The sequence below is a fragment of the Penaeus vannamei genome, chromosome 24 (assembly GCF_042767895.1).
Source record: "Penaeus vannamei isolate JL-2024 chromosome 24, ASM4276789v1, whole genome shotgun sequence".
Lineage (NCBI taxonomy): Eukaryota > Metazoa > Arthropoda > Malacostraca > Decapoda > Penaeidae > Penaeus > Penaeus vannamei.
The window spans coordinates 28,264,047-28,274,046 of record NC_091572.1 but is presented as its reverse complement, the minus strand read 5'-3'; the positions used below and the strand labels follow the sequence as shown (position 1 = coordinate 28,274,046).

The window sequence follows — 10,000 nt, the reverse complement described above, 5'->3', positions numbered from 1 at the left end:
TTTGACTACTTATCACTAAAACATCTAATCAAATCATACCTTATGAAGATGTGATGTCTGAACACAAACATGGTATATATCATCCATCAGCTTCTCAAGGTTTGACCACAAAGAGGCTCGGAACTGTGCAGATTGTCCTGGTGCAGGCATGATAGCTTTTCCAGGACCAGCTGAAAATATGAAAAAAAAAAAAAAAATTAAAAGTTACAGCACTTATTTTCTATTCTAATGCTGTGTTGCAAAATCATCTACTTCAGAATGGCACAACCCCCTTTCGTGTTAGCTTTGTTTAACCCACTAACTATTTTGAAGTCGAAAATAAAAGTTTCCAGGCGGTTACAAAATCGGAGCATGGGGCTGGCCCGAACTCTGCCCACACATCGGCCACGGCCCACTGCTGAGTTGGAACGCGAGCCCCGATACAGCGGCACACTGGCGGGACACCCAGCATTTTTTTTTTTCCGGGTGTCTCATATGTGGGACACCCGTCGTAAATGGGTTAAGGAATGTTTAAAATTATGGTAGGGGCAGCTGTGAAAAGTTAATAAAGATTGCAGATAAGTGACTAGAATGTTGTAACCGTCAGGACACCTGGTAATGTTTAGTTTGCCAGGTGTCTCATATGTGTGACACCCGTTGTATGTGGGATAACACACCCACCTTTCTTTGTATCCTGATTCACTTGAGTGAGTGCATTGACATCGAGCGAGAGGGACACACTATTGTTGAGGCGAGTGATCAGGGATTCTAGTACCTTCTCTACACTTGGAACAAGAATGCCCAAGTTGTGGAATACCTGAAGAGCTGTTGCAACCTGTGATCATAAAAAACATGACCTATAGCATTTTTATTTACAAGACTAATTTTCTAAATTCAAATCAATTATCTAATATTATCAATACTTTCTCTTATGCAGTTCTTCAGATCTTTTAGCTTCCAAAATTTGTAGCTCACACTAAGTCCATTAACATTACTTGGAGAGAGGAATAACAAGAGTAATATCAATAATAAAAAAGGAAGAGTTAAGTCTCAATACAAAAACACAATAATATAAATAAACAAATAAATAAAAAAAGAGAGAAAAGAATTGAACAACATAACCTGACTCACCTGAGTTTGGTTTTGTGCCTCCATACCACGGTCCATCATTGCCACAGCCTGCTTCTCAACATCAGAACGAGCCTGCCGCACTAGTCTTTGATCCCTTTCTAGGACCTCCAACCCTGTTAAATCCACATCACGACCCAGGTGGTCTGTGGGATGAACAGATGTTTAGTGAAAAAGGACAGTAAAAGTCTGGGCATTTTGGAAACCATATGAGATGAGACAGATTTGAATACATTACCTCAGAAACTTCCAATTCTTTATACAATACTACAAAACCTTTAATCTGCCAGCTGGTAAATGATTTTATCATCTTGTTTCATTTCACTGTATGTCTAATACACATGAAAAAAACTTGCAATGCCTTTGAACATAGTATCTAAAAAGAAGAAGAAGAAGAAGAAGAAGAAGAAGAAGAAGAAGACTTGTATCTACCTAGTTCACTTAGACTGCTTGCTGCTTTTGTTATATCCCGAGGTCCATTGGCAAGTTGCTGCTGTAGCCTCTGTGACAACATGAGACAGCGTATGACTCTTCTCAGGAGCTCACAGGTGGCCTGAAGTCTTCCCAGGATGAGTGTGTGCTTCTCCACTCTCTGGTACGGATCCACAACTCGCACTCTGAGCCTCTCCACTCCAGCCAGAAGTGTCTGGAAATACAGAAATGTATATGTTCAAAGGTTTATCTTACAAAAATTGTGTACCGCCCAAGAGACTTGATAAAAAACAACAACTAATTTCAAGTTTCGATTACCAACCTATAAATCTTTAAAAATGAGCTATGCACTGTATACACAATTATTTCACGATCAAGAATGCCATATTCATAATAAAAACTGCACAATAAACTTCTACTTCTTATACCTGGATTCTGGTATGCATTGTATTCAGAACATCTTCCAATGTCTCAACTCCTGTAGCCTGTGACAGAAGATCTTCATAGTGGCTCCCAACCTGACTCTCTATCTCACGTTCCAAACGGTTAATTCCTGTCAAATTTTGGAGAGGACTTCAGATGAAAAGGAAGGCAGAGTTCATTGTGAAAAATGCACTATTTCACAATCTAAGACTCTGTAATTGACCTTTCAGTGTAGCATCTTCATCGTGTATTTCTGATGAATCACTATTAATTCCCATACATTAATCATATATCTTTGTGAAATCATTCATTCTTATTCACAATTACTCTACAATTAACCAGCTAGTGACAGTATATATTTAAGCCGAAAATATTAGTTTCTTGGCAGCTTCAAAATCGCACACACAGGGCTGCCCGCTCAACGGCTGCAGCTCGCAATAGAATCAGAGCACAAGCTCCAATCCAGTATCACACCGGCAAGACGCCCAGCAATGTTTATTTTTCCGGGTGCCACATATGTGTGACACCCATCGTAAGTGGGTTAATATATGACAAAGCATTACAACTCTCAATAAAGTATAAGAATAACTATGCACCTGTTGATCTATTCATCACTATCTAAATGACAGCTACCATATTCCTTCCTATTCCCTAAACCAACATACCAAGAGTAAGTTTATTCAGCTGTTCAGCAATGACAACACCCTGAACCATCTGACTGGTGTGGCTCTGGACATCGAAGTCCTCCTCCAGAAATGGCGCATAAGTAACTTGAAAAAGAAATGCATACATTAGCCAAATGATCAACAATCTGTTACATATTGTATTACAAGACTACAGCACTCAAAAAGATAATGATTAACTACATGATAATAAGTAAATGCTATTCCTTAAAAAAATGTGTCATTCATAAAAACAGTTTAAAAATCATCAATGAGGAATAACTAAAACAAATTTCATTAAGGAATAACTAAACTAAATGTTTCATTACCATCTTCCTGAAATTCTTTAAACACTGTAGCTGCCATTGCTGCTGCAGTGTTATGCTGAAAAGATTATCTTATTGTCACATATATACATATACATAAAACAGACATACATTAACCAGCATATTTCTATATATATAACATTTCAAAATGAATCCTCATTACCAAAAAAACTTTTAAATTCTCTAATAAAACTAATATATCACAATAATTTATGTTAATAAAAAACAAAAAAGGGATATGATCAGATGTATTCAAAAGATTTTCCAAATTCTCAATATTTGATCTTTTTGTGTAGTATACTCATTGTCTTCTTTTGATCTATCTCAAAACTTTTGTAGAATAATTTTCCGTGTTACATCTGGCCCATACATGTCTAATTACATCTATCAGATACACAATTATGTTTGTCTTCCTCCTTATCTATGTTCTTCATTAGATCTGCTGGCACCAAGTGTGTAATTAGACACTTTTACAAATACTGACCATGCTGAATGAAAAACAGGTACTGCATTCCACTACAGATTCTTTACAGTTCAACAGCTTTTAGAATATAATCATTTGCAATATCATTTGTCTATAGACATAAGACCAACTCAGTAGTGGCTCAGTGTTAAGTAATATCAATAGCTTCTGCAGATATCAAACAAATATTATTCTTATGGCCACCGTGATAGCTTCAACAAAATGCTGCTGCCTTCAGCAGTTAGGCACCAACAATCTTCTATTTTGAATACTCTGGCATCGAATAAATTTGGCCCATTCCTTAGCTGATGATAAATTCTGGGGTCTAAAAGTTTTGTTTCCCCAAAATATAAAGGCATATCTAGACGAGCAAGCCTGATCAACAGGAACGCCCAGAGACAAGCAAACTATCAAAAACTGATTCTTAGGTAAGTAGCTTGCCCAACTCATCACTTGTCAAATACCAGGCATGAGCCCACAGATCAGACTACTCATCTGAACTTGTCCTAGTGTTGAAAGTTTCATGGCTTTAGCTAGAGTGCCAAAGACACTGAGATAGTACATAGTCTGGTGGATAAAGCACAGGTAAGAATACATAAAAATGTGAGACATGCATAACTTATCACATAAACTTTAATAAGCATTTCTAGTGAACTCTTCAACAGGGTGTCGGTCTCGGGTCCGTCTTTGATTTATGAGTTTTAAGCTTTAAGTATTTAGAGTGTACACTAATATTGGCAGTGGAACTGTTTTAACTCGAAGAATATTTACTAATGTTGTCTGTAAAATAGTAAATGAAAATAAAAATGAAAAATAATGATAATTTCCTTACTTGTTTGACTTAACTTCTTTTTCTTTTAACAAGACATTGATTACTGATATTTTCATCATCTAAAGATATAAAATTAATTTTCATAACAATAATTTTCCCTCTAAGTTTACCTTTCCTCTAAACTTGTTTAAAAAGATTAAAATAACAAAAAAGGTTTAATTCACCCGCAGTCCTTGCTGTCACATCACCAAAAATATAGATGAAAGAAAGACAACAAAAAGATGAACACCAGTCGGGAAAATGAGATAGGATCAAAATATATATATTCTCTTTGTTTTTCCAATCATCTAAAATCTTGAAGTATCTGAGTTATTGCTATAATAATCATATACTATTGTATACGACTGTTATTAGATTTTCGATTTGTTCTGAAATAGTGAGTTTGGAAGTGTTGCAGTCTATTTTAATATCTAATTTGTTACGATTATTACTTTATCTATAATTAAGTATATCTATAAGTCTGAAATTTCTGTAGTATTAAAAAATATTGTAACAACTCTTGTCAGTTTAAAGTACTTGATTCCTTATAGACAGTAGAATTTTCCTTTGACGCATCGAGCCTGAAGGTAACATTCCGTCGTCTATACTTTAATGTAAACACGATCAGCTGTTTGAGGGAAAAAGAGACGGAGGGCGACGCTCCCTCAGTTTTCATTTATTTCTCAGCGGTTTGGGGCATTTAATGAGGCAATTATGGGGGCTATAACCAGTAGACAGAACGCTGGTGTGGAGGAAGTGGATATTGGGGTCAACCACGCCTATAGATACCCTCCAAAATCAGGTAAATTTTGTTAGTGCGAGTGTAGGTCACGAATAATCTGGAGAAGAAAACCAAATGGTGTTATTTTCATTTGGGTTATTTTTGTTGTTTTGCATTATTATGTTTTGGTATTGGTTTATGGTATCATTTATATCATTTGTTGTTGTTTGGTCGTTTTAGTAACTTTTACTTTTTGTTTTTAATTTTTGTTTTCTTTTGATTTATCATTGTTTTGATTTTTGTTATTCATTTATGTGTGTTATTTTTCTGTTTTATATGTTTTTATTTTATTGCAATTTTAAGGAAGATGGTGTTTGGTCATTCATGTCTATTTATATGTGATTTTATAAGACATAGAATGAGTATACCTGAGATATTTGTGAAGAATCCCAGTTGCAACGATAATTAAGTTCAAATTATGGCCTTCAATGATAATGACATTTACGATGATAATGATGAAAAAAGCAATAGTAATTAGGTTATTAGTGCAGTAACAGAAGTGGTATTCATTATGATGATAATGATCCCATTGTGCTGGGAGGATATGACATATATGCCATATCCACTGTTATATATACACTGAGGTGGCTCTTTAGTTACCAAGGAATCAATTACTGGTCCTATCAATCTGTCCTCTTTGCCCTTACCTTCGATTTTCAGAAAGATGCCTTCTCATTTTTTATCGTTATCAGTATTTCAATACTATTATAATATTCATAATACCAAATAATGTTAGTATTATCAGTTTTCACAGTATTAGAAACTCCTTTTTTTCCTGAAAATTTTAACAAAAGGAAATCAGGTGAAATTATGTTGGGGTATTAATTGACTCTTCACTGGCTGAACACTTTTGGAACCATCTGTATGCAACAAAATTTACAATAGATAGTACACATATTTCTGTACAAATGGTTAATAATGAAATTGGATTCACTTCCACATGGAAGATATACTTAAAAGTAGTAATATGAATCAGATGAAGTTTTTATTTTTTTGTAAAATGAAAATTATATATTACAGCTAATCTATTTTTCTTCATGTGTTTCCATAGTGAGACTGAAATATATAACAATAGAATCATTTATCTACCACTGTTAGGATAAGTTGATTCAGGTTGGTTTAGATAAATTCTGAGCTGATACTGAATCACAGATGGTAAAGGGGCAGCAGTTATATAGATTACTTATAGTTTATCACATGATGTGTCATCAGGAAGGCTCATGCAACTTTCTTTATTTTTATTGTGGCAAATTATTTTTACTTTCTTATCTAAAGTATTTATAGTATGGTTCTAGCATTCACAATACTTGTTATTGATTTTACTACTATTTATATGCTATGTATTAAGAAAGTGACAACATTTTACCTCAAGAAACTCATTTGTATTAAAGGATATTCTTTCGGTATATAATTGTTTTTCTTTTATTATGGAAATTTATTTGTTGCACTGTGTTCCAGGAAACTACTTCAGCAGTTATTTCATTATGGGAGGGGAACGATTTGACACAGCAGTGCCAGAGATGTATCTCTTTGGTGAGAACATGGATGTAAACTTCTTAGGTTCTCGTCCAGCTCCAGTAAGTCTTTTTGTAATTCCTTGAAGTCAGATTTATATATATATTTATTTATTTGAAGTATGTCTGGTCAAGTAAATTTTTACCAAAGAAACTCTTGAAGACAGTTTATTATTAGCATCATATGCACGAGTCTTCAAGAGATGTGTACTAGCCTTCAAGAGATTATGTATACCAATGGGATGAACATCACAAAGGTAAATTTGAACCTCTCTCTTCTCTTTCAGTTTCCATATCCTGCTCCAACAGCAAATGAGCCAAGCAAAACGCTGAAGGCACTCCTCAATATAAGGAAAGAGAGCTTGCGTTTTGTGCGTGCACCAGACGACTCTGCCATGTTAAAAGAGGCAGAGGATAGAACAGCCACAACTAGATTTAACATTGAATTCACATTTGACTGTGATGTGCGATGTGCTATAACCATCATGTACTTCTGTACTGAAGAGGTGACAAGCAATGGAATAATGTAAGTTCTGTGAGGATTGTTGTATGTATTAGTGTATAGTATGACATATTGGAACTATTGTTTTATGTGAATATTATTGATGAATATTTTGCTGAACACTGATTTTCTGTTTATTGAGTTTTTGTTTCTCATTTTTCATAATCTGTTGATAGATAGATAAATGCATGTAGTTCCGTCATTTGGCAATATATGCCAGATATAAGGTTTGACATCTCTCTGAGCAATAGAAGCACACATACAAAGATTAACTTTAATGTCTCATCTTCCAGCTACACCCCACGTGATCCAAACATGAACTCAGAGACTTACCACTACAAGCGAGGAGCAAATCAACAGTTTTCACAAGTTTGCCATGTATTCGACCCATCACTATACCCCGAGGAAGATCTGATGTACAGTTTTGACCGTGAAGTTATGCCCATTGTCATTTACTGTCTGGCGGAAGAAGGAGAAGGTTGGTTATTATATTATGGTCCTTTAGGTGTATTCATCCCCCCCTTTTCTTATGTCAAGGTAACAAGAATCTTTACAGGATGGTCAGGAATATAGAACCAGTGTCATTTTTAGTATGTGTGTTCATGGACTCTAATATTATTGAGATAAGGGAAAAGAAAATCAAAGATATGTAACTAAAGCATAGAGAAGTCTTGAAGTTGGACTACCTGTTGAGAATCTGCTTTTGTTTTATTGATCAGCATTTAATTGACTGTGTCATTAGCTTACACATGAAAGGGCAACCATGATGTATGATGTGAAGATGAATTCTCCACAGAGCCTCGCCAGTCCCATGTGACCTTCGCTGTGGTGGAGAAGCACAGTGAGGGATACGTCTTGAAGCCTCTCAAGCAAAAGCTGTTCGTGGATGGGCTGTCATACCTCCTGCAGGAAATCTATGGCATTGAGAACAAAAAAGCAGACAATGCTAAAGTAAGATCGTGTTCTAGAGCACGGATTCTGAGGCTCTTCAAGATGCTATTTCCCCCAATAGATTGTCTGGTTAAGGTTTACGATAGGACCGCACCAACTAGGAGAAAATTGAAGATCGTAGTGTTGTAGGCGATGAAAAACTACATGCATTGCTATCAAAATTGATTTGCATAAGTGAACCTGTTTGAGTTAAATAAGGAAAAGTTGGCGCGCAGAATGCCGCGCGGGGACTAAGTCCCCATGAGCCTCCAGCGACTAAGTCGAACCCCCCTCGCGTTGCAGCAAACCACTTATCTGCGCGGGAACCCAACATGAAATGTTTTGGCGCATGTCGCTTGTGACATCTCGACAAATTTATCATAAATGCACTGTAGTAAAATGTATTTCTGTATTCTAATTTATATGAAATTTTAACGAAAAACGCATTTTTCAAATGTTCAGTCTTGAAATACATGATGTGATCGATTTTACCAAATATGTACTATAGTTTTATTAGAAATACATGGTATATCCATACTTGCACATCGCTGCCCTCTCCCGGCAAATTTGACAGTTGTTACAGTTCTTGTTGTTTGTTCCAAAGGTGAAGGTTGTTTACAGTGCTACTTGCATTTCTGATTTTTTTCCAACTTTTTTGCGGTGAAATCGATCTCTCACTGAAATTGTTACAATATCGGGGATAACATGAAACTCAGGGAAATACAATAACCATGTTCCAGTTGTAGAATTTCATCTGCGGTTTGTCAATTCCCACCGTCCCCTCAACTTTAAAGTAAACTCATTTTGTATTTTTTAGGGAAATACAGCAATCGGGAGGGGGTCCGGGGGCATAGCCCCCAGGTTAGGAGGGTTTTTTGGTTCATAAGGCGATCCTACTGGTCGTTCATGCATTTAAGATGCGGTTCACTCGCTCGTTCACTCGCGCAACACCGTATTGAATCATCTGTGGCCGAATCTTCTCTCGTGTTTTTACATTTTCCACTTTCTTTGTCATCTGAAATAGTATCCTTGGCTTGGATTTTCAATTTCCCACATTCTTTTGCTTTTTAAAATGCATGGTATGAAGGAAATCCCCCCCCCACCCCCGATTCCCCACAGGATCCCCCAACCTTGTTGGCAGGAGTTGGGGACTTCGTCTCTGACAGGTGCAGTCCTATCATATACATTTACCAGATTGTCCTATATGGTCCCATACTCACTTCACTTAACTGTGGAAATGATCGTTATTGTTTGCCCGGTTACTTTTAGAAACATCATTTGTTGTTTCTGCTTCTTTTGTTCATGAAAGTCTAGGTTAGTACTTAAGTTTCGTGTTTAGATATGAACCAGCAGGATATTGAGACATTATATATTAATATATTAAATAAATACCAATATCCAGAGATTGAATTCTATACCACTGTATTTGTATTCCATACTCCCAAGAGGTATGAATATCTCTAGTTAAGAACTACTCTTCTAGAGTATAGGAAGTGTAGAAACACTATGACATGAAGTGAATTTGTCACTTTTTTTCTCTCTCTCTCTCTCTCTCTCTCTCTCTCTCTCTCTCTCTCTCTCTCTCTCTCTCTCTCTCTCTCTCTCTCTCTCTCTCTCTCTCTCTCTCTCTCTCTCTCTCTCTTTGTTCCTCTTTATCATGAAATAAGGATTGGAAATTGTGCTTGTTTACTCCATAGGTGGCAACAGAGGAGGACACAGAGGATAATGGAGCTGAGTGTGTGATCTGCATGTGTGACCTGCGAGACACTCTCATTCTGCCCTGCCGTCATCTGTGCCTGTGTAATTGCTGTGCAGATTCCCTCAGGTATGTAGCACATTGTGTACTTGATAGCTACCTGGTTTTGAATCAAAGTTCTGTCCACTTAGTGGCAGAAATTTGCTTGAAAAGGTTGTTCTTGTTATTGAAATAACATGTCAGTTTTGACTACGTATAATTGCTCAAATTGTAAATGTACATCATATTACTATAAACTGTTACACAAATTCCAAGTGAAACATAACTCTGTGTCTAGAAACAACCATCAGCTC

At 36.2% G+C, this 10,000-nt stretch overlaps 2 protein-coding genes across 11 annotated transcripts in view; one reads left to right on the top strand and one right to left on the bottom strand.

Annotated features, from left to right (window-relative positions):
- fws (four way stop) overlaps positions 1 to 4,495 on the bottom strand; it is a 39,343-nt gene extending 34,848 nt beyond the window's left edge. The window contains exons 1-8 of one of the 3 annotated variants that reach the window (XM_070138593.1): positions 4,410 to 4,495; positions 2,954 to 3,008; positions 2,628 to 2,732; positions 1,968 to 2,092; positions 1,540 to 1,753; positions 1,111 to 1,253; positions 661 to 814; positions 40 to 170 (exon numbers count right to left, since the gene is read on the bottom strand). In XM_070138593.1, the coding sequence (XP_069994694.1) occupies positions 40 to 170; positions 661 to 814; positions 1,111 to 1,253; positions 1,540 to 1,753; positions 1,968 to 2,092; positions 2,628 to 2,732; positions 2,954 to 2,990 (909 nt within the window). In that variant the 5' untranslated portion in view covers positions 2,991 to 3,008; positions 4,410 to 4,495. Of the gene's footprint in view, positions 1 to 39; positions 171 to 660; positions 815 to 1,110; positions 1,254 to 1,539; positions 1,754 to 1,967; positions 2,093 to 2,627; positions 2,733 to 2,953; positions 3,009 to 4,245 lie in introns of all 3 variants that reach the window. The other 2 variants (XM_070138594.1, XM_070138595.1) reach the window with 2 other exon arrangements.
- Positions 4,496 to 4,838: 343 nt separating this feature from the next.
- The window catches only part of Mrgn1 (Mahogunin ring finger 1), a 32,935-nt gene continuing 27,773 nt past the window's right edge, over positions 4,839 to 10,000 (top strand). For 6 of the 8 annotated variants that reach the window (XR_011399551.1, XM_027363760.2, XM_070138591.1 and 3 more), the window contains exons 1-6: positions 4,839 to 5,026; positions 6,464 to 6,582; positions 6,807 to 7,045; positions 7,315 to 7,499; positions 7,803 to 7,972; positions 9,649 to 9,776. Coding sequence is in view for 7 of the 8 variants with exons in the window: in XM_027363760.2 (XP_027219561.2) it covers positions 4,939 to 5,026; positions 6,464 to 6,582; positions 6,807 to 7,045; positions 7,315 to 7,499; positions 7,803 to 7,972; positions 9,649 to 9,776 (929 nt within the window). In the remaining variant the exon portion in view is untranslated. The remainder of the gene's footprint in view (positions 5,027 to 6,463; positions 6,583 to 6,806; positions 7,046 to 7,314; positions 7,500 to 7,802; positions 7,973 to 9,648; positions 9,777 to 10,000) is intronic. The other 2 variants (XM_070138592.1, XM_027363757.2) reach the window with 1 other exon arrangement.